This window comes from Pagrus pagrus, assembly GCF_965226575.1.
Source record: "Pagrus pagrus genome assembly, chromosome: 18".
Taxonomy (NCBI): domain Eukaryota; kingdom Metazoa; phylum Chordata; class Actinopteri; order Spariformes; family Sparidae; genus Pagrus; species Pagrus pagrus.
The window spans coordinates 5,404,092-5,426,815 of record NC_140202.1 but is presented as its reverse complement, the minus strand read 5'-3'; the positions used below and the strand labels follow the sequence as shown (position 1 = coordinate 5,426,815).

At 41.2% G+C, this 22,724-nt stretch overlaps 1 protein-coding gene across 1 annotated transcript; it reads right to left on the bottom strand.

The window, feature by feature from the left end:
• Positions 1–14,168: 14,168 nt before the first annotated feature.
• LOC311274352 (leucine-rich repeat transmembrane protein FLRT2) lies at positions 14,169–22,004 on the bottom strand. The gene is made up of 2 exons (XM_084381966.1): positions 21,509–22,004; positions 14,169–19,511 (listed from the first exon to the last, which is right to left on the bottom strand). The coding sequence occupies exon 2, from the start codon at positions 19,074–19,076 to the stop codon at positions 17,061–17,063; it is 2,016 nt and encodes a 671-aa protein (XP_084238092.1). The 5' UTR covers positions 19,077–19,511; positions 21,509–22,004; the 3' UTR covers positions 14,169–17,060.
• Between the last annotated feature and the right edge of the window lie 720 nt (positions 22,005–22,724).

The following is a 22,724-nucleotide window of genomic DNA, read 5'->3' as shown; positions in this document are numbered from 1 at the left end:
TCCACCATGAAGACCTGGAAGGACAGGCCACACAAACAGATTTTCTAAAATAACTTAATTTCATACGCAGAAGAAAAAGTCCTTTACTGTCAATTAAAATTGTGGTTGTTTCACAGAGTTCAGGATCTGATGTAACTGTGCAAGAAGTGCAAGAACATTATATTGATTGTTCCGAGGAGAAAAAAGAAGAAATAAAACAATAATAAGTTACTGGAGCACGGCACAAGAAACTCTCCATTTCACATAACATACAAGTCATTTATTGCTGGTCTTTATATTATTTTATTATTTTATTTTATTTTATTTTATTTATTTATTTATTTCGGCATGTTATTAGACAGTCATCATCACACATCATCTTAGTTAAAATCAGGTAGTACACATGGCCGAAAGGGAAAGCGGGAGAAGCAGATGCTTATCTAGTCCCGCCCCCGTTACCCACAGAATACATTATTTCCACAAATTATATTTCTTTTGTATTTTGACGTACATGTTACAGCAGCATGCAGTGAACAGAGCTGCAGTCCAGCTCTAGACAGTCAACAGACTACGTGTGTGTCTGCACAGTGTCTATATTGGTCCATCATGAGTGAACAACAGTCTCTACTTGTTGCCTGGAGTGTAACACAGTCATAAGGTGATCCAATCGATATAGGTTAGTTTCAGTTATTTGGTTGTTAACTGGGATGGTGTGAGAGCCCTTATTGCCGTCTTTATTCATCCATCTCTTCTGTAGCTTTCGCCGCGCTTAGCTTCACCAAGACCTCTTGGTTAGAAGCCACGTCTGCTCGCATCTTTCCCATGTACTCGCACATTGTGGAGATGCCAGATCGCATCTCCACCACAGCACTCCAAGTTTTGGCGTTGTTGTTTATATTGTGGTGTATTGTACATTTTTAATATATTTGTCAGTTGGCCAAATGTCTCTTTTTCTCACCCAGATGTATTAATCTAATCCAAAGGGTATTAGCCAGTAACCACATCCCTTATTGCACTGGGCTACATAACAGAGTAACAGCATTCTAATATCTTCATTGAGTATTGATTGAATCTAAATGACTTTCTTCTGATTCCGCCCTGGTAAAGTTTCTCATTAAGTGTCCCAGCAGTGATGGATGATTGCCTGGATTGAAGGAGTGGCACAAGGGCAGGAGGGAGGGAGGAAAGCGAGGTCATTACTGAGCAGCACATTTGAAAGGACATGAGGGCTTCACAAATGTCAGAGGAAGATTTTTTTTTTTTTTCTGAGAGAGGGAATGAGAGAGAAAATAGAGTGCAGGCTGGGTTGGGGAATGAGAGATGTGCTGAGAGTTTGTAATGCTGTGGCCAATCACTCATCTGTACTGCAACTCCTATTCTCTCTCAACAGTGAATGAGATGTTTTCTTCCCTCCCCTCTTCTTACTTCACTGCCTCTCCTCAGTGCTGAGCAGCTACATGTCTTAAGTTTTAATACTGTACAGAAGACCTGAAAAAAGCAAGACGCCTCAATCTGCATTCATCCCAATTACTACTAAATCATGTAAAGTTCCAAAAATACAATTGCTGACATTTTCAAGTAAAAAAGGGTTTTTTTTGCTGGCAGTTAAAGCATTTTAAAGTTAGCCTGCTGAAAAATCTTCTATAATCTGCTGGATTACTCCAATGTTAATTCATTAGCTGGAGTTAGTTTTAGGTTTTCCCAACAAAATTGCTTTTGAATTGAATTGTTGCATGGCTGAGCTTAACCATTTTTGTAGCAACACTGCACTAGATAGTATTTCTTCTAATATCAGTGTCAAAGGCAAAACATTCAACATTCACAACCACTAGATACACCACTGGACAAGGAACAGAGCAAGTTCTGAGCAAACACATTTCTAAAATAGTCTATAGTCATGTAGCACTGACTCATAAGTTAGAAATAATAATGTTCTGGACCTTTGCTCGAGTAAATCTTCTCTAACTGGACTTCTTTGAGTTATTCTTTTTTCCTCTGAATCCGGCTGTGCTGTCAGTTTTGCCTTGGATATATGATATTCTCTAATGTTTAGGGCTAGCTGTAATATGATACGTTTTTTACCAGACCATGTTGCATGCGTGCACGCTCACATGCTGTAAAATGCATACTTAACCAGCCCAACTACCAAAACAAAAAGAAAGAGAGGCTTTGATTATAACAAATGATTGAATGAAACAAATCAGTCCAGGCTAAAGTGGTTCCATAAAGCTCAGTCCAAGCTGACAAAGCCAGAATAATAACAAGTTCAAGTATTCAGGCTAAATGCATGTGCACGCTTTTCAGAAGTAGCACTGAACACAGGTCAATCTGATCCAACATTGCAAAAAGAAATGTTAAAGAACAAGCAGCAATATCCACAGCCAAGGAGCAGCACTTGGTGGACATGGGCCCTAAGTCATGTAACAAGTTGCACATGTAGAGCTGTTTAGTTCTGCTACCGAGATGATGACAACCTTTGTTCAAAACACGCCATACAACTTAGTAGTTTTAGCAAGTGGCCACTGTGTTTAAAAAGACAAAACATTGACCCCATAGGCTATGGTTATCTTACCAACAGTCAACATTTGTCATTTGTCAACATGGCGGATCATAAGCAGTCATATGAATTGTTGTTGACCATCATATGAGTTTTTATAAAAAAAACAACCAACCTGTTTTGTTGTATAAGTTGGAGGTCATGTTGGAATTGGTTGGTCCTCCAGGGACTATAAATACCACACCACCAATACTTGCCAGTACTTCTGATATCTTGCTGTGAACCAAATGCCCAGACAGAAAGTCTTTTTTTACCATTAGAGTCTGAGCAAGTGACAAAATACAAACCACAGGCTTTTACTTAGAAAAATATCAGAAATTCTGTGTCACCTATTGCAACAGCTACAGTAGTGTGGTAACCCAGGCCAGTTAACAACCAGTCAGCAACAGTCAGTGTTTATTGATGGGTGACGAGAGATGATAGGTATCTTCTCTGTAGCATTAGACTGAATTGTGAGACTTCCGTATGTCATCGTTGGGCAATAAAGGAGCGTCAATTGGCTATTAAGGTGGAAGGGGGGTTGAACAGATTAACACTGTAGCAATAACAACTCGTCAGGTAGGGTTAATGCCAGATACTTGTCTAATGAATCAGAAAATATTCAATTCTGCTACGTATCTATCAAGGTTGTCTGTCTATATATGAGGCTGTGTACGCTTGGGAGAAGACACTGGATTGGGAATCAATAGGTGCACACACAGCAGTTCATCCCTGTTGTGTGTGGATGCAGTGTGAAGCAGGTGCTCTTACTGGGCATTACTGGTAATATAGCTTGTCACTCAACTTGGAGAGGGTTAGTGCCAGGACAGGAAGGAAATAATAAAAACGGAATGAAAATAATACAGCGAAACCAGTGGATTATCTCAAATGCTTTTAAACTGAGAGTTTCAACGCTGAGTGTGAGACACTTGTCAGCCGCCAGGTTTCAAGGTCACTGTAGGAAATGAACAATTTAAATTAATATCAACCCAAAGTTCAAGGTACCAGCTTAATCATCAAAACAAAAAAACTTTTTTCTTGTCATTTTTTTAAATCTATTGGAAAGTACGACATTTGTCTTTCAAATGTAGTGAGGAAAACGTCAGTTTGACAAAAAAACATACTCAAGTAAAGTGCAGCTACTCGAAAAATGTACTTCAGTACATCATTCAAGTAAATATACTTTGTTGCTGTCCAGTATGTCACTACATCTGCATGTACAAATTAAAATGTGCAGAAAAACAGGTGGATGCAATTACAGTAGAAAAAAGGGGGAAAAACAGCATGCACTGTAAAGGCTGAACAGTTTTCCCATTAGGCAGCTCTAATGTACATGATCTGATATGATGTGAATACAACAAAAGCTGGATATGAAGAGCAAACTTAAGAGTGGATTGACCTCACCTTGAAACTCTTGGCTCTGTTGAGCAATTCAAACCTCATGTCGTTGAACAATCTGAAGCAGACGGGGCTGACTGGTTTTGTTAGTTTTTTTGCTTAATGCTCTCCGTCTGTCATCGTGCAAAAACTGCAATACTGCAGACGATGATGAAAGAGAGCCCAGGCTGTTGGTGTGGTGCCAACACTGTGAGTAATGTAGCCCACCAGCCCAATATGTTGGTGATAATAGGACACACTGTATGAGCCAGAAAGGCTGCATCCTGTAACTAAGCTTTTGTCTGCACTGGGACTCACATCACTGCGTGCAGGCACACACCTCCATTCACACACTGACACACAAACTCACACACAACAGGCTGAAGCTCAGAGTGCAGGCTGATTAGAGGAGCGAGCTAGACTCTACAGAGCTGTATCAAGGTCGAAAGAAGCAGAGACAATGTGAGCCAGACCACCAACTTTAACCTGCTGTTGGGAAGACAGTACAGTACAGACCTTGATAGATAAGTAGCAGATACTGTTCAACTTTAATGAACTTTGCTGCTTCACTTTCTGAAAAAACAAAATCCCACAAGAGTGAAGCAGATGTTACACATGAACTGTAGGAGGCATTTATGGTTAGGTGAAGCTTGTATATGCTCAAAGGGGTAATCTGTAAGATATGACCAAAATTGAAAAAGACATGAAAAAACACATCATCAACAGAGTGTGAAGAAGACGTGATTGTGTTGCAGAGATATCTACTGAAGTTAGCATGCTAGATGCGCAAAGAGAAGTGCTCTGTTGTTGGTTGTAAAAATCAACATAAGTGCCTATATTCTGTCCCAGCTACAGAAGAACAGAAGAGACAGTGGTTGTGTTCCATTTTTAACGACAACGTGCCGGCTACGGTTCCTGTAAGTCTGTTTGTGTGTGCTAACGAGGGTCAGTACAAAGCTGGCTTTGCCTTGACACTGACCCTCGTAAAAGAATCAGTCCCAACCATACAGGACCCAGCAACTGCACCCGAGCCACAGGTAAGTGTCGCCACGTTTTGATAGTATTTACAGTTGCCTACGAGTATGGTGAAGTCAACTTGTAACTGGCTAACTAGTTAGCTCCGCTTCGGTCCGCTATGCAATGGTGTTTGGAGCGAGTTTAGTGTTAATAATATTACGAAGAATCTTGGTAACTAAGTAACATATTCATTTACACTAACCATTCTGAAACGTCCATCGTTCATCGTAAAACACACTTCATCCAAACTCGACATAAACAATATCTTGATTTGTCTCTCAACAATCACCTCTGGTTCGGTCGAAATAAACACCTGCCATGTCTTCTTGTTTCCACAGCCGCAGTCCTGGTCAGATCTGCAGTAAATCACCTCTGTACTGTAGCCCCTGTCTTTAAACAGATCTATTGGTCTCAGAGGCTGTGTCAGTCCTGGTTTGGTGTCCAGCTGTGTTTACTGGGAGGCTGGTTGATAGAGCCCTGTTGCCTGCCGTGACTCCCCCATCCGAGGCTGCGGTGCGGACAGACTTCAGTCAGCTAATAGGGCCACTTAGTTCCACAGTTTACTGTGCTACTTGCTAACGGCAGCTAGCATGGCAGCTAGTTGCTAAGTTCTTCCCCTAGTGCTGCAATGAGGTTGACATTTGTGGTAATAAGTGAAATGTCTCAACAACTATTTGATGGATTACCATGGCATTTTGCACAGATCACATCATTTTCATCTAAAATGCTAACATGCTGGTCAACACTATGACCCACAATCATTGTGAGCATATTAGCATGCACCAAAGGGAATATGGTAGAACAAGATGAATGAGTGAATGGGACAACTCTATGCTGCAGTTTTTTTTTTAAGCTTCTGTCATTGTCTTAGGGTCAGAAATGCACAAATATTATTTATTACCAACGGTGAGTCTGTGTGAGTCTGTACCTTTTGTAGCTTTGAACTAACACAGAAGCAAATATAAGTATCCCAGGTGTTTATATTTCTGTCAGCACAATAACGGCTCAACCGTGCAAGATGCAGCCATAAATCAAAATCAGATCAAAATGAAGGCCCAGTTCAAAGATAGGTGTGGTCCAACCCATGAGTGCTGGCTACTTATATAATAATGTAGTAACGTCACCATGGCTGGGCTGGTGTGATCCCACCACAAGTTTGTCTATAGTTTTTGTTTCATTCTTGCTTTCCGTTAACATAGCAGTATTAAGTGGTATATTCCATTCAGATTTCCACCAGAACAATGTAATCTAGCAAAATACACAAAACTCATTTTTGCTAAATTCAAGATTCAAAGTGTTTATTGTCATATGCACAGTATGGAAACACGTTTCTCTGTACAATGAAATTCTGCCTTTGCTGTCCACAGAATGCCAACAATGTAAAAAAGATTAAATATATATACACAACGAAAATATACAAAATAAAGCAAATTTTCAAGGCACATGTGATAAAGAAAAAAGCAACAACAATAATAATAATAAAACAGTGCAATTATGCATGTGCAAAAAAATATATACAGACGGGACAGTTGTGTGAGGTAGAGTTTTTAATGTGTTTGTAAACTCCTATCTGCTGTTTAGGAGTCTGATAGCAGTGGGAAAGAAAGAGTTCTTTAGTCTGGTGGTCTTGGACTTAACAGTTCTGTACCTCCGGCCTGAAGGTAGAAGTGTGAACAGTCTGCTGGGGGTGGGTGGGGTCTTTGAGGATGGAGGTGGCTCTCCTGTGGACTCCGTGGTAGATGCTCTGTAGAGAGGGCAGTGGAGTCCTGGTGATCTTCTCAGCAGTCTTTACCACTCTCTGCAGGCGTTTGCAGTCCATAGCAGTAGTGATGCCGTACCACACAGCGATACAGCTGGTCAAGAAGCTCTCAACAATGCAGCTGTAGAAGTTGCTGAGGATCTCAGGCGACATGCCAAATTTCCTCAACCTCCTCAGAAAATACAGCTGCTGTCGGGCCCTCTTTACCAGCCGTGTGGTGTTGAGTGACCAGGTGAGGTCACCACTGATGTGGACGCCGAGGTATTTAAAACTGCTCACCCTCTCTACTTCAAGCTCCCGGATGTACAGTGGCCGATGAGGTGTACAGAGTGAGTCTGTAGCTGAACGACGCAGTCTGTGACTTTGTCTGAAAGCCAGGTCTCAGTGAAGATTAGAGTGCAGCACTCTTTTATTTCCCGCTGTGTTGTAGTCCCGGCTCTTAGCTCGTCCGGCTTGTTTTCCAGAGACCGCACATTAGGTAGCAAGAGGCTGGGTAGCGGTGGTCGGCTAATGCAAGCTTTTGAGCCCTCCCCTCTTGCCCCGCTTACGTCGTCGTCTCCGGAGCGCTCTCCTGGGGTCAGCCAGCTCACTCGAGCTCGGTGTTTCGGGGCCTTCCCGGAGGTGGAGGTGGTGGCGATGGTGGCTGCAGGGGCGGACAATGAGTTGTAGCTCTGGTGATATAGAGCCAGTAAAATTAAAAAGGCTGTTTGAGTTGGTGATGTCCAGCAATGCCTGTCTGTCGTATGTTAGCAGTGCATGGCATGTGTGCACTGCAGAGAAAGCTAAAAACACACAAAAAAGAAGAAAAAATTGGTAATTCCAACAATGGGGGCTGCTGTAGCACTTTCTTCAATTTTCTCTGTATTACTTTGTTCAAATGTAACTGAATTTGGTGCATCAATGCTGACATCTATTGAGATATCATGAAACTCAAGCAAAACTAAGGCTCTTTGCCTTCAAATCACCCCGATTGATGTGCCTTAAGTTCCAAGTTGGTGTGTATGAACTGAGGTAGACTTGACTGTAAGTCTGGTTTGATTTTATATTTGATTTTTCAGGAATGCGTAATGTGTAAGTATAATATTTTTTCTTCCATTATTTTAGCATGTTTAAAGAACCTGGTTTTCTTTGCATATGGCTCACTCTCACTGTGCTGCAGTGACAGAGATGAAATTCAGGGACTAAAATTAATATAATGTTGTTGCTGTACAAATGAAAGATTATCCACAATATTACTGGAGTGCAAACATTTGCTCTAACTTTGATGAACTCACTGTCCTGTAAGCCACGATGCGGGGCTGTAACACAAACAAGTGACTGTTCACTATGCAATCCATCCTTAATTTGTAGAATACATTATTCCTTTATTTCTCTGTTTCAACAGTTAATCAATTCAAGAAGATACAGGGACAGACCGGCACAACATTTTACCACTGATTCCCCTGTGCTTCACTGGCAGAGTAGTGGAGAGAGGCAGTCTATCTCAGGTGAAGTGTCATTAAGGTTGGAAGCCATTTTTCATAATCCAGTGGAGCTCCAGAGATCAATATGTGTGTGTGTGTGTGTGTGTGTGTGTGTGTGTGTGTGTGTGTGTGTGTGTGTGTGTGTGAAGAGGGAATGGAGGCTGTTAGTGGCTCTCTAATGCAATTTAATGCAAGCTGACCACAGTAATGACCAGGAGAAATGGAAGCCAAACGAGAATCAGTGGGCTTTTTCATCCATCCACTATGAATTAAAGAGGAAACGGCACTTGATTTAAACCACCACTGCTATTGCTTTAAACCATTTACAACATTATAGAGGCTGAATCCCTTCCTTTGGGAAAGCACATCATTTTTTTATTTAGGGTACTACACATTTTGGGCATTTTTCTGACACATTTAGAAATGATAAGAAGATGCGTTTTTGTCAGCCAAGAGCAAACTGAGTACACCAGAACTGGACCAGGTCTGAGCCAGATCCGGCCCACCAGCATAGTTCTGGTTTATGCGATGACATGTGGCCATGCTAATGCCTGCTTGTGGCTTAGATCTGGCAAGCCAGAGCAGCTTAAACATCCTTAATTCAAAAACTTAAGTTAATTTAGTATTATCATAAAAACGTACTTTTCAACTATCCCCTCCCTGCTATTAATCTCCTGCTTCATCCCTGTTTTAAGGGGACCTCATTTGTTTTTCTAAACATTTTTTTTAACAAAATTATATTTTGACATGTAATTTAAATTTGTGTTTCTGCATATAGCAAAATATGGTTTTATTAATGTATTTTATGTACCTTTTAACTCAGTCACAGGTTGACTTTAGTTACAACAAGCTTCATGCTCCTTTCTCAGCGGGCCTGAGTTTGCTTGTTTCTACTGCAGCTCCTGGTTGCAGAGAAGCAGACTGGAACACAGCTCGTTCATTACTGACAACCCAACACCACAGGCCACAGCAGGACCAACACACCTGCCTGCTCAGACCGTTTCACCCTGATGGTAATTTGCAGAGATGGAGAATAAATCTGTTCAGCTGACTTACTTCTGCTGATTGCATTACCTTTCTCAATCTTTACTGCATAAGCTGATGAACATACATCATTTTATAGATCCATCTGAAACTGCTGAAATATCCAACATAACTCTCCTTGGCTGTGTTGGACTGAGGGTGTCAGAATGCAGTAAAATGTGATTCTGTGAACCAAATCTAAATACATCATTTCATGACTGCTGGTCTACATACTGTCTATATTTACTGCTACGGCCTTTTTTAACAGGTAAATTCACTATTGATGTCAGACGGTGGCAGCTGGTTTAAATAGAACCTTGGTTTCATTGAGCCCATTTGGTGCGTGTTTCCTCACCATCTAAACTAAAGCAGAACTAAAGTTTGAAGACACATTTAAACCCCAGCAGCTTTATATATTTACACTAGGGATGTCACGAGAACTGATACTTGCGATACCTTTCGATTCTAAAATGTCAAAACACCAACGATGCCCATTTACGTGAAGTACCGCTTGCACCGATTCCAGTGTTACCATCGGTGCCATGCCTCTTCCTGAACTGATGGTGGCAGTATACACCTCAGAGTGTTCCAGTCGATACTTACAGAAGTAGTAGGTCACGAACAAGTGGAACTACACGTCATAACAAAAACCACATGTGGGAGATGGCAACTGCGGCTGCAGCAATAGCCCCACCTCGACTTGTTGATAAAAAAGGCCCAAGAGTCGCGTATGGAAGTACTTTGCGTATGAGGCAGATGACCGTGGCGCTTTTTTTTTTTTTTTTTTCCCTTTTATTGTGAAGTTGAACAAGACAAGTGACACCATATAGTGGACAAAATCACAAACACGCAAATGACAACAAACCAATACAGGAACAAGAAACAAGAGACAAAACTAAACAAGGAAAAAAATTAAAAGAGAGAGAGAGAAAAACAAACAAACAAATAAAAAATGTGTGTGTGTGTGTGTTGTGTTGAGGAGTAATGTGGTCATAGTAATCATACAAATTAATAAAAGGCCTATAATCTGGTATAGTAGTAGTGACAACAGTAACAATGATGAAATAATAGTAATAATAGTAATAGTAATAATAGTAATAGTAATAATAGTTATGAAGGTGATACCTATTATGAGGATAGAAATGATGAGAATAATTCCACATTTATATAAGCCTCATAGAACCAATAACAACACTAACAATAGTAAATTGTTGAAAGTATGGGGTAGAAGGAGTGTGGAAGAAGGGTAAGAGTAGGGCTGTAGGAAATTGCAAGTTTTAGATTAGAAAGGTTTAATAAATTTAAGTTTGCAGGGTGTCACGTAACCCAGCAACCGTGCGGGCGGGGGCGGCCAGCGGCGCGTGTGTGTGTGTGTGTTTTCCCTTTCCCTCCTCTTTCTTTCAAAGTGGTGTGTGGCGTGGAAATAGCAGGGGGGGGGGGGGGGGGGGGTGGTCAGCGTGGCGCTATCATTAATCCGCAGAAGCCATTATGCAAACGATGCTACCATAGTCTTCAGACCAAGAGAGGTAATACTTCCAATTTAGCAAAGCACCTGAAAGATCGTCATCCGGATTTGTTTAAAGAATTCAAGGTGAGTTCTGATTCATATTAACGACATCCAAAGAATGAACTTTTTCTTTCTTTTTTTTTTTTATCTGTCACGTTACATGATGTTTGGGATGGTGGGCACATTTGTTATGGCTTATGCTGTAGTTTAAACATTAGCCTAGCACTATAGCACTAACTACCTCGTAGTAATGCAGCCTCAGTTAGAAGGAGAGAGAGAAAGAGAGCATGTCTCTTGCAAGTATCTTGTCAAAACTAGCGGAATTCACTGAATATCTTAGTTTAATATAGTTACAAATGAATATGCAATTGGTTTGTCAAAACATGATTACCCCCCAAAAAATATTTTTTTTACGATGCCAATAGAACTTGATGTAAAAGACGATTTAAGAGTGACAGAGCTGCAATTTTGCCGCGACCACACTGAACATTGCTTCCTAATTGCTAATTGGATAGTACATTTGGAGTGAAATTTGCAATTGAAAACAAGTGCTGTGCTGCTCTCCCATCCCTGGCTTTTTTTTTAATCGTTTGACAGCCCTGATTTTTATGTTAATGTTTTAAAATGAGCTACCTGCCACCACCTGTCTGTGACTTCAAATGACTGCATCTACTATTAGGTGTGTGTGTGCGCGCAGGCTGGAGCCAATGTGCAGGGCAGGACAGGTGCTTGTGCTTTATACCTGTGCTCTTTCTTTAGTCAATTAACTATATTAACTGAAATGTCAATTTTCCTTTTCCAGTTGCAACCAGGGGATGACGTCCAGGAGACAACTTGGCCAACTCGGCCAACCATAACCGAGGCTCTAGAGAAGCAAGGGAAATATGTGAGAGATTCAAATGAGGCCAGGAGATTGGATAAAAGTGTAGCAGAGTTCATATGTATGGACCAAGTCCCTGTCTACATTGTTGAAAAACCAGGATATCAGCAAATGCTCCATGCATTCTGGGGACAGTAGTTGTTGCACCATGACCATGACTTGCACATTATGTTGGTCTATGCTCTATTGCACTGTTTTGTATGTCTTGTTATGACATTTTGATATTTTTCAAATATTTTAATAAAGAAGTTCATGTTTCAAGTTCAAGTACAGAGAATCTTAGAAAATCCTTTTTTTTTTTACCTTGGTATCGAAATTGGAATCGAGAATTGTGTAATTTTACTGGTATTTGCACCGACTACTGATTTTTTGGTATTGTGACACCCCTAATTTACACACACACACACACACACACACACACACACACACACACACACTCAGTGAATAAAATGTAGATTTAAAAGGTTCTTGCAGAGAGTAAGTGACTCGTGGTACATCTGACATAAAACGCGGCACGATGAGCATACTCTCTTTGGAGAACACAGCAGCAGTGTATCTCAGCAGCAGCTTGGCCAGAAACACCACACACTGGGCTCCAGTCAGCTTCAGAAGTTAGTTACAGAAGTGAGATAGCAGCTGAATGCATGAAGCTAAATTTAGAAATGTACAATGTTTTTAATTGTAGTAGTGCTGTACTGTCCACAAAAGTGGGCAACACGCCTTGTGGTAGGTGATTTGTAGTAGTCTAGTTTTATGGTGATGCTATGTTAATTTGTCTCTATCACAGAAAGGCATATAGCACGATCCAAAAGTCTCAGACCACTAGTCAAATTACTTTGTGTTCCACAAAGCTTCTTGCGACGTCACATAATGTTCAGTCTCAAAGATCCCAAACACACCTTAAAGATGTTCAGAGATTTACTTGAAGACCAACGAGTTCTGACTGTCATGGACTTTCCTCCGCCGTCACCTGACCTAATCAAAGTTCCTTAACTGATCTTAAATTAAGAATGATTCATAATAACAAATGCTCATTCTACTCAGCAAATACAAAAAGGGGCCTTTTCATTTATTCAAGTACACTGGTGTGATACCTTGAATGTTCACTTGACAGTCCGCCCCAGAACAGAAATGCACCAGCTGCCCCTGGTAGAAAACAAACCAATGATTTTACTGTTTAGCTGTTTGAGTTGGTCAACGTAGAAGCAGGGCAGGAGTCTGTAAACTGTGATGAATATTTACATCAGCTACAAAATAAGACCCAAGTTGTCATGAACCAGAATTATTGTATTTTGGCTCACTGGCGATTTAGAAATGTGCTTCTGAAGGGAAGCTGCTGCTGTCTGTTGTTCACTCCTCTACATGAATCTACTAAGACAAATGAGAAAGGTCTGATGCCTGCTTCACTGGCAAGAAATATGGATCTGTGTCCATCAGGAAGATGAAATACTGTCCAACACAGTTTAGACAGGAATGAAGAGGAAGTCTGAGTAATAAGATCCTCTTGTACCTGAGGCACTTTAACCAACGAAGTACAGTATACTGTCTCTTAACTGGTTCTTCATTTAGACTGTTGTTAAGATACATTTTCAACTCGAGAGGATAGAAGGAAACAGATTATTTTTTACGTTAGAAAATGTGGAATGAAGGACTAAAGATATCATCGAAGAATTCTCCTTTTTGATGTGCTATGTACTTAAATTATCCCAGATGATTCCCAAAATGTTCAAACTAGAGAAATCCACAAGTTTACTCAAGGTAACAGTGTGTTTTACTTGCTCTTCTGTCGATATAACTTCCGAGCGAGACCGAAGGGAATGTGAATAAAACCTTCCAACAAGCCCTTATGGGGCGCTCCAGGTTACAGGTCATTGTTTTACTGTAGTGGAAAAGGCTTATATGACAGCTTTAGAGAGAACAAATCAGAGCTGCAATGATTAGTTCATTTGTCCATCAGAAGCCAATTAATTGCCAAATGTTTGAATAATCAGTTAATACTTTCAGTCATTTTTGAAGCAAAAATGTCAAATATTTCCACTTCCAGCTTCTTAAATGTGAGTGTTTGCTGCTTTTCTTTATCATTAATCACAACCCAATCATCTGCATTAATTTAACTCAAACATAATTGAGGGTTGGCAGAATAAATGTTGTCAATGTACGTTTCTGCAAAACTTTACATTTCTTTAAGTCACAGTTTACATTCCTTTAGGTTGATGTTTTTTCAATTTCATGTTGTGGCGACGCTGTGCTTATGCTGCGGTTAGGTTTAGGTACAAAACCACTTGGTCAGGGATAGAAAAACATCATGAAATACCTGTTTCAGTGAAAACTGTCCTGAGGTCTCCTTAAAAATATCCAGTGGTGTTGTGTTTACAAATGTTGAAACGAAGACTTTGAATTGCAGTTACTGCCTTGGCGCCTGGAGAGCAGTGAGGCGGCTTTAATGTGTTTTTTATGTTAAGTAGACTTTAAGTGTGATCTCTTTTGACTGGTGAGCTTGCAGTAGTCATCCTCAAAGGACCCTTCCCTCTCCAAACAGACCTCTGTTGCTACCACTGAGCTCTCCTAAATGCACTTTCTTTGAACAGTTTGTGTCAGTGTTCATTCTGAGACATGAATAAGTTCCCTTTGAAAGATATGTCTTTAATTAAATTGTGTAATGAGGTAAATAAATAATCAAGAGCAAGAGGTTTCCTCAACAACAATTCAATTGAATGTATATACAGTACACACTTTGTGCAAAAACATGGAATCAAAAGACATTGTAAGCTGATAACTTCAAGGCACATATATATATTGTTTGACCATAAGATTATTTTTGCTGAACAGAAGGGAAAGACTCGGTTCTTACTGGGTGAAACATACAAGATATGGCAGATGTGCTTTTTTGCTGATCACTCTGTGACACCCACCGTAAAACACAGGTAGCACTAACCACATAACCCCTTACCTGTGATAATGTATTAATCTTGAAAAGCAGGTGAAAGCACTGCAGCCTGCCACGTGATTGTTTAATGACTGTGACCTTCACATTTCCTTCTGAAGCAGAGAGAAATTCTATTTGCATATAAAATATGCCCTCTTCCTGCAGCAGGAATCTAATCATTTGCATCACTACTGATTGCAGTGGCAAGTAAAGAAATGTGACTTAGTACTGTGAGGACTTGATTACAAACAGTCACAGTGTCAATAAAATGTGTGGTGTATAGAAAGCTCTGCCCTCTAGTGGTGAGTGTGGCCTATCTTCTCCTCACATACAGAAATCTACCAGCTGGTTTCAGTACTTGATGACACACTGCAGCTATAGTGTGGATTCTGTATCAGTATACAATGGTACATAGAGGAACACAGTGATTAAAAGCTACACATCAAAACATCAAACATTTATCTTATATCTAAATGTTGTCTAAACGAATTCATCATCTCATAAATCAATTCAATTCGATTCAATACCAAATACACTTTATGAAAGTAGAGATGAAATCTTATAATCATGTGCACAAATTGTCTTAACATCATTCTATTAAAAGTCAGCTGGATGAAATCACAACATGGAAAAAGACAAACCTGTTGTGTTAAAAAACAAAAACATTATACACAAACGTGTGTGTGTGTGTGTGTCAGGGTAGGGTCATCATTGTGACATGACCACTGTTAATTCTTCATGTTATTTTAGAGAAAATGTTTGATCTCATACTCTTCATTCAGAGTGTCTGGAAAATTTCTCTTTAGAGGAGGCTATTTAAATACCCTCCTCCTCTCAGAGATCAAACATGATCGATGCCGATGTATCTGAGAGACCACCGGGTCAGACGCTGGTCCTGTGTTTTGCAAGAGACATTGAAAAGACGAGATCATCGGAAAGAAAGAGGAGATTGAATCTATGCAACACATATTATTCACTGGACTCAATGGTGGGTTGACAAACAATGTAACACACAGCCTGGAGTGTGTCACAGCTGCACAAAGATCATGCAAGGTCCACCACAGGCTTGGACGCATGTAGTATGTGTCCCAAACTCCTGCGCCCCTACAAACGCAGCAGAAAAATCACTTACGTCATGTTAAGAGATAAGATCATTTCTACATCAAAGTTTTTATAAATAACTGCTTCTATGTGGTTTACTGCTTAAATCATACCTAAGATCCATACTGATTCTAAGTTTGTTTTATAAATGATACCCCTGATCTCATCAGTGCAAACAACACTACTTTCCTTGACCTTGGTTCATGCACCCAGTACTATTTTACATATTAGTGTGCCACAAACACCACAGATATGAAAGTAAGAGGCACTGCATCTTGTTCCACAAGAATTGTAATCTGTCTTATCAAACGTCAGATGTGTTATAGCATATGCAGGAAAACTAAACTAAAAACCAGGATAAAGAAACACAGGAGCTGCATCTGGATCCTGTGCCCTCCCTGAGATACATCCACATGGAACAGGTTAGATCTCAGGGGGGAGGAGGCGATTAAATACTCTCATCCACTTAAGAGATAGATTATACATTTTCACCGCCCAGAGTCTTACACCTAGAGGTCTGAATCAATATGAGATCAAACTCTTTCACGAAAATGAAATAATATATGTGAACAGTGGCCATGTCACGGTGACTCCTCATTATTCTTTCTACCCTGACACACACACACACACACACACGCACACATGTTCGTATATAATGAAATACATTTATGAAAACAACAGGTTTGTCTTTTTCCTTATTGTGATTTGATCCAGCTGACTTTTAACAGAATTTTGTTAAGATAGAATTTCTGCACATGATTTTAATATTACTTCTCTTTCTCATCTGACTTTTATAAAATATATTTGGAAACGTAGTTAATACACATCCTGATTTAGGACATGATGAATTTAATGTAACATTTATGAGATATAAAATACATGTTTGATGTTTTGGTATACATTTTTAATTACTGTTTTCCTTTATGTACTTTTTTTATATACTTTATTGATTATTTAATGATTGAATGGTTAATCACAACTGCCATCATAGAGCCGGTCAGCCTATCCATGTGCATGTAGAAACAGGGCTGTGTTATCCATTTTTTTAATATTTTGGCCTAATCATCGTCCAAATGTTGTCTTTTTTTAACCTTTGTGACATTTAGTGTGCAGGCGTTACCTGTTTTCATTGACAGTGCTTCCTGAAAGCCTTGCATCTACATGATGTGTGTACATTTACTCTTCAACTACTGTACACAATGACTTCAAAATCATGTAGTGATGCTGAAAATCAAAATGAAACCCAGCCTTAATAATTATAATAATAAATGAATCCTGATTGTACATGTCTGTGGGCACAGAACTCAAACAGCACAACTTCAGAAACCAATAACTTATAAACAAATGTTATATAAAAAGATATCATCCAGTTAGTTGTATAAATTACATTTCTTGAACACATGGAGCTTTCAAATAATATTAACACTGTACAGTGTCCAGTAAAGAGCTGGTAGTTTTCAGTATCAAATTCTCCTGGTGCTCTCCAAAATAATCATGTGCGACAAAAGTCTGCATCCTGAACATTGTTCTTGCAGTAGACTGTGCTGTTGTTCCCCAGGGGGCAGTCTCGGAAGCCGATGCCCCCATTAGGGGTGTAAATAGGCTGAATGTGGAAATCTCCCTTGAGGACCTGCTCATTGTTGAGTGAGACTATCTGGAAACTGGTCTCAGTCATTTCCAGGATGGAATTATCTTTCTTGGTGCCTGCCTCACAGTAGTCGTCTTTTCTTCGACCCCTGTTGTATTTCCACTCAGTGGACGACTTGGAGCGACTCTTCTTGTGCATGTGCCAGCAGAAGATGCTGAGGAGTAACACCAGCACCACAACCACAGCACCACCAATCAGCCCAGCCAGCAAGAATGGCGACCTGGGTTCCTGTTGCGTGGCCTGCTCAGGCCCTGATGGTCTTTTGTTGTCGGGGCTGAAATATGCTGCTGTGGTCATGGCCTCAGTGCACACAGTATCATCTTTGGGCCGGTAGTTATTGAAAGCATCCAAGGGAATGACGCAGATCCGATATGTGGACTTTGGCTCAAGATTAGCCAGTCGAATCCCCCGGTGATCCCCACCCACTATCCTCTCCCTCACGGTGTCCCCTGTCAGACTGGGACCCATCCTAGCCCAGGTCACCTTGTAGGCAGTGACTGGAAAGGCTGTCACCCAGCTGACGTGGATAGCTGAGCCATTTAGTATGGCAAATGTGACCTGCAAAGTCTCCCTCCGGGGGATCAGAGGCTGCTTAGTCCTCAACTCTCCCTGTCTCGTTGAATAGATAGAGTAGAGGGTGGGTAAAGTGGGGAGGGTTTTCCAGGAGGAGGAGGAAACATACTGAGTGACCAGGGGGGAGTCTGTGGATGAAGACAGGGATGGGATGAGAGCAGTATCAGCTGGTGAGTTGGGCTGTGGTGCTGCCGCTGTGCTCTGTGGGCACTGGACCAGCTCACCACTCAGCTCCCTGATGACCATGCCCCGATACTTTTCAGGTTTATGGCACATAAAGCCACGCACATTGAGGGAGGCCGGCAGAGATTTAAGCCATGACACCACCCATTTGATGCTGCAGTCACACAGCCAAAGGTTGTTCCGAACAGTGAGCTGTCTGAGACTGACGAGGCCATCAAAGACCCCCTGTGTCAACGACTGCAGCTGGTTGTTAGAAATATCCAGCTTCTCCAGCTTGTGCAACCCTGCGAATGCCCTCACAGGGATCTGGTTTATCTGATTTTCCTGAAAGTTTAATTTAACAAGCACCTCCCCTGGAAGGAACGGAGGAGGGTATGTGAGTGAGTTGCGGGCCAGAGACAGCTCCCTCAGGGTGACCAGGTCCTGAAAGGTCCCTGGTGCAATCCCTTCATCTGTCAACAGGTTCCCATCTAAGAGGAGGCGCTGCAGGCGTGTGACATTCCTAAATGCTTCCTCTGCGATAACTGCGATCCGGTTCTCGTCCAAACGCAACTCTTTTAAATCATCTGGAAGACCAATAGGCACACTACTCAGGTGGTTTTTGGTGAGGAAGAGCATCTTCAGGCTCACAGCCTCACGGAAGGCCCCTTCCTCCACCCCTACAGTAGAAATGGAGTTATCATCCAAATGTAGCTCCTCCAGCCAAAGAAGCTGAGCCAGTGCCACTCTGGAGATTGTCTGAATGTTGTTCTCTTGCAGATGGAGAATCCTTACATTTTTGGGCAGGTTGATGGGGAACTCATCCAGCTGGTTGCCATAGAGATATACAGTTTCCACTGAAGCCACGTGGTGGAGCTCCAAGGGAAACCCAGCGTTATTGATTTGGTTGTTGTGGAGGTAAAGGGTCTTATAACCCTCACCAATTCCCAGAGGCACTGAGGTCAGGCTCCGCTCATTGCAGTAAACAAAGGTACGATCACAGCGGCACTCCTCTGGACAGTTGGAGGCTCGGGAGAACTGGAGGTGAAGGCCTAACAGTATAGGTATCCATGGCCTTATAAAGGAGGTCCAGTCCTTACTCCATAAACGCCACTGTATCTCCATTTCAGACGGTTGGAAAAAATACAGACACCAGAGAAAAAAGAGTTATAAGAAATTAGGATCTGAAAAATCCAACAGAACAGTCATTAGATCTTGGCTCAATAACACCAGCATGTTAAGCCTGATGCTGAAGAAGGTAATCCCTTGGTTAGTCTTTGTCCTAAGCTTCTCAACACAAGAGTAATGGTCTAATTAACCAATATGATTCCTTCACCAGCCACTGTCCATAATAGAGCTGGGAAAAATGAGTACAGTTCATCACATTTTCACCCCCTCTTCTCTTCTACCATCAGGTAGAGCTCCTTTCACAGCACTGAGCACAGAGAGAGCCCAGAACAACACACCGGAGGGCTATCATTGGATGTCCTCTTCCTAGCTTCCTCTCCCTCTCACATCACGCACTGCTGCTTCCTTGGACTTGACATTGGATCCAGAAACCTGTTGCAAAATAAGAAAAATTGACAAATCTGTCTTTTTTGTCTCCTCAAAATGCATGCTTTCCAAAAGGACAAAAGGATTTATTTTCCCTCTCCATCCCACAAATGCAAAGTGAGGCATTGTAAATTAGGAGAGCAGAGGAGCATGCATACAAATGAATTAAGATGCGTAACATATTCCTCAGACACACAGCTAGGGGAAAATCATTTTAGAAAAGACACTGAGGGCAAAGGTGTGGTAAAATGGTGGGAAAAACAAGTTAACAAGTGAATGAATGTGAAGCCTCATTTTAAATAAAACATGCACTTAAAGGATTCAAACTTTAATTTCCTTCCCCAGCTGCTAACCAGAACGTGAACAAACTGACAAAAAGAGAATTTAAAAAAAAGGACCAAATTTAAAGCATAAAAACATGGCAGCCTAAAGCACCTAGTGAGCAATGAGGTGTGAGGTGAGCTAGTGAAGGAGACGACCAGCTTGTTAATGACCATAAATCTGTTACCCTGTCCCGCCCTGAAGGGTCATGCCCTGCTCCACAGCCCAACCGATACTCAGTTTTTGGTGCTGATATCGATTATGGAATAATACATTTTGATATATATATCAGCTGATATAGATATATCAGCTGATATTCACATATTTTTTGCAATTATCCCTTAAATGTGGTTATCAAACAATTATGACAAAGACATGTAACAGGCAGGAGATTTTACAGTAAGCTTCACTGGGAATTTAATAATTACCCCAAGCATTTTTTCTGCATTATAATCTGATAAAAAACAAACAAATAATGATAATAATAAAAAATAAAAAAACATTTTCATATCAGCACATATTGGACAACATATATACCGATACTGATATCTATGATAGACCAATATCTGCAGATAATATTGCCCAACTAATATATTGGTCGAGCTCTATGAAAGATGGTGTCAGATGATGTGGCGGATATTACTACAAGACTAACTATAAAGCTTCTTGTGTGTGCTCTTAATATTTGGTAAATTAGACTTTGCATTCGATCATTTTTGATTCATGGAGTTTAGCGGTGCTGGAGCAGAGCAGGAGTGCTGGATGGTGATGAACGCAGCCTGTCAACAGAGATAAGATGAGACAAATTCCTTGCATGGGGACAAAACTAAGATCGATGTGGGCCTCGCACTATGAGGAGAGGTGCTGCTGTGCGCACAAGGTCATACGATTTAAATAAAGTGGAGAGATTTCCAGGTCAACAGCATCGTCATTTGTTCAATAAACAAAGGAATCAGTATTTAGGTGAATTCAATAAAGATATAAAGTTTACGTACATAAAACTCCTTCTACTGGTGCACTTATCAGTTCACAATACAGTACAGTCTCTGTAAAGGAAGTGATGATGATGTATTATTAGTGGTTGGGAGCTGGGTGGTATTGATGATTAATAAAATGGCACCAGGCAGCAGCAGCCAATTGACAGATTGCATTGATTTGTGGCCAAGGCAGTTCAATAGTTATGTAATGTTCCTTAGGGGGCAAACAAGGCTTCAAACTGAGTCCAATTATGGTGACCTGACCTCAGCTCGGTTATTATCAGCAGGTCCTTGGCATCAATCCTGAGACATGTTTATTCACGTGGCCCTGCAAAAAGTAGCTCCAAATTAAAAAAAGACTGTCTCCTTTGTTTACTGGCCCAGTTTGGAGAACAAACTGGCGTACAGTTGATCCACCAGGACCTTCTTTTACCTTTATTGGTTTGTTTTTTCTCTCTGATAACCAGCCTAATCAGAATGAGGTGGACGGTGGAAGAAATGTATCGATGAATTTTAATACTACAACTGGTACAGTTTCACGTTTATTCTGACTATTATTCTGACAGGACTGAGTCCATCATTAACAGTTAAAGAGATAGCCTTCTCCTCTCAGGATATGTGAACATGGGAATAAAATAAAGACATTTAGTGTTGACAGAGTATTTAGTGACCAGACTGTACTGCATTATTTAAACATGTTCTTACCGTCAAGAAAGCACAAACTCTTGTTACTGCACATCAGCTCGTCTCTCCGCAGCTGCGCTCAGATCGGGCACAAAGTCCGCATCCTGCCCGCTGCGTCCGCTCCCAGCTCCCACTCCCGCTGCGGCTCCAATTCGGACTGGTCTTTCTTGGTTTTCTGGTGAAGGAGGACTGGGGCATCATGCTGAATGTGCAAAGTCCTGACCGAAGCAGCCAGGAAGAGAGGAAAGTTCAGGTCACCAGTGGTCTGCTCTGCATCTTCCCCCGCCTCCCGCAAACACACCCCGACAGCCCGAGACTCCCGGCCGGCCGCGCTGCTCCGGAGCTGCCGCTGAAGTTCCACCGCTGTCTTTACAGCCGGAGAAAGGGGCATGAAGCAAGGAGGACAGGAGAGGAAGTGGCTCCCAGCACGGCACACGTCGCTCCACCGATAGCAACCCGGGATATGAAGTCCATAGTCTGGGTAGACTGTTCCAAAGACTGCCTGGTCCCTCCTGGAGTCCCGAGCCTAACGAACCGTCTCTCTCTCTCTCTCTCTCTCTCTCTCTCTCTCTCTAACACACACACACACACACACACACACACACACACACACACACAAACACTACTTAAACACCTCCTCCCGTCTCCTCTCTCATGTTGGAGGTGTGTGTTCAAAGTAAAAACAGTTGAAACACTTTTTCAAGCCAATAAAACAATTTGAACTGAACACAGAAAACATAAACGTGTTTCGATGAGCGACAATAAAAAAGGAAAAATAGAGAAAACGATGAACAGTAACATGTTCTTCAGGCTCCCATCCTTAGAAATACAGTATATCTCCTTCAATCTCATCCACATTGACACTTTTCATACGTACAGACTTTGTGCTTCAAACTACAGCAAAAAACTATATGATACTATATGATGGTGGTGTGTTAACATGCTGACATGTTTGGTTTGTTGTAACTTAAAAGAGCAGTCTGTAGTTATGTTGAAGAAATGTTAATGAGCAGGGAAGATCCTCATTGGCTGATGCCTAAACAAACTAAATAATCAAACTCTCTTTGTTTTCATGACTGAATAAACTAATTAAACAAACTGACCTTAAAGGACAACATAATTTATACTGTTTTACTTTGTTTATATGTGGCGGACCCTGCCACCTTTCTAGCTTTAAACAGAGTTCTGGGACCTTATTTTCCTCTCAGAACAGCTGGTTTATTCACTTATGGAAAAC

Excerpts from the sequence above, each read along its gene's own strand:
- LOC311274352 (XM_084381966.1), bottom strand. The coding sequence starts at position 19,076 with ATGGAGATACAGTGGCGTTTATGGAGTAAGGACTGGACCTCCTTTATA.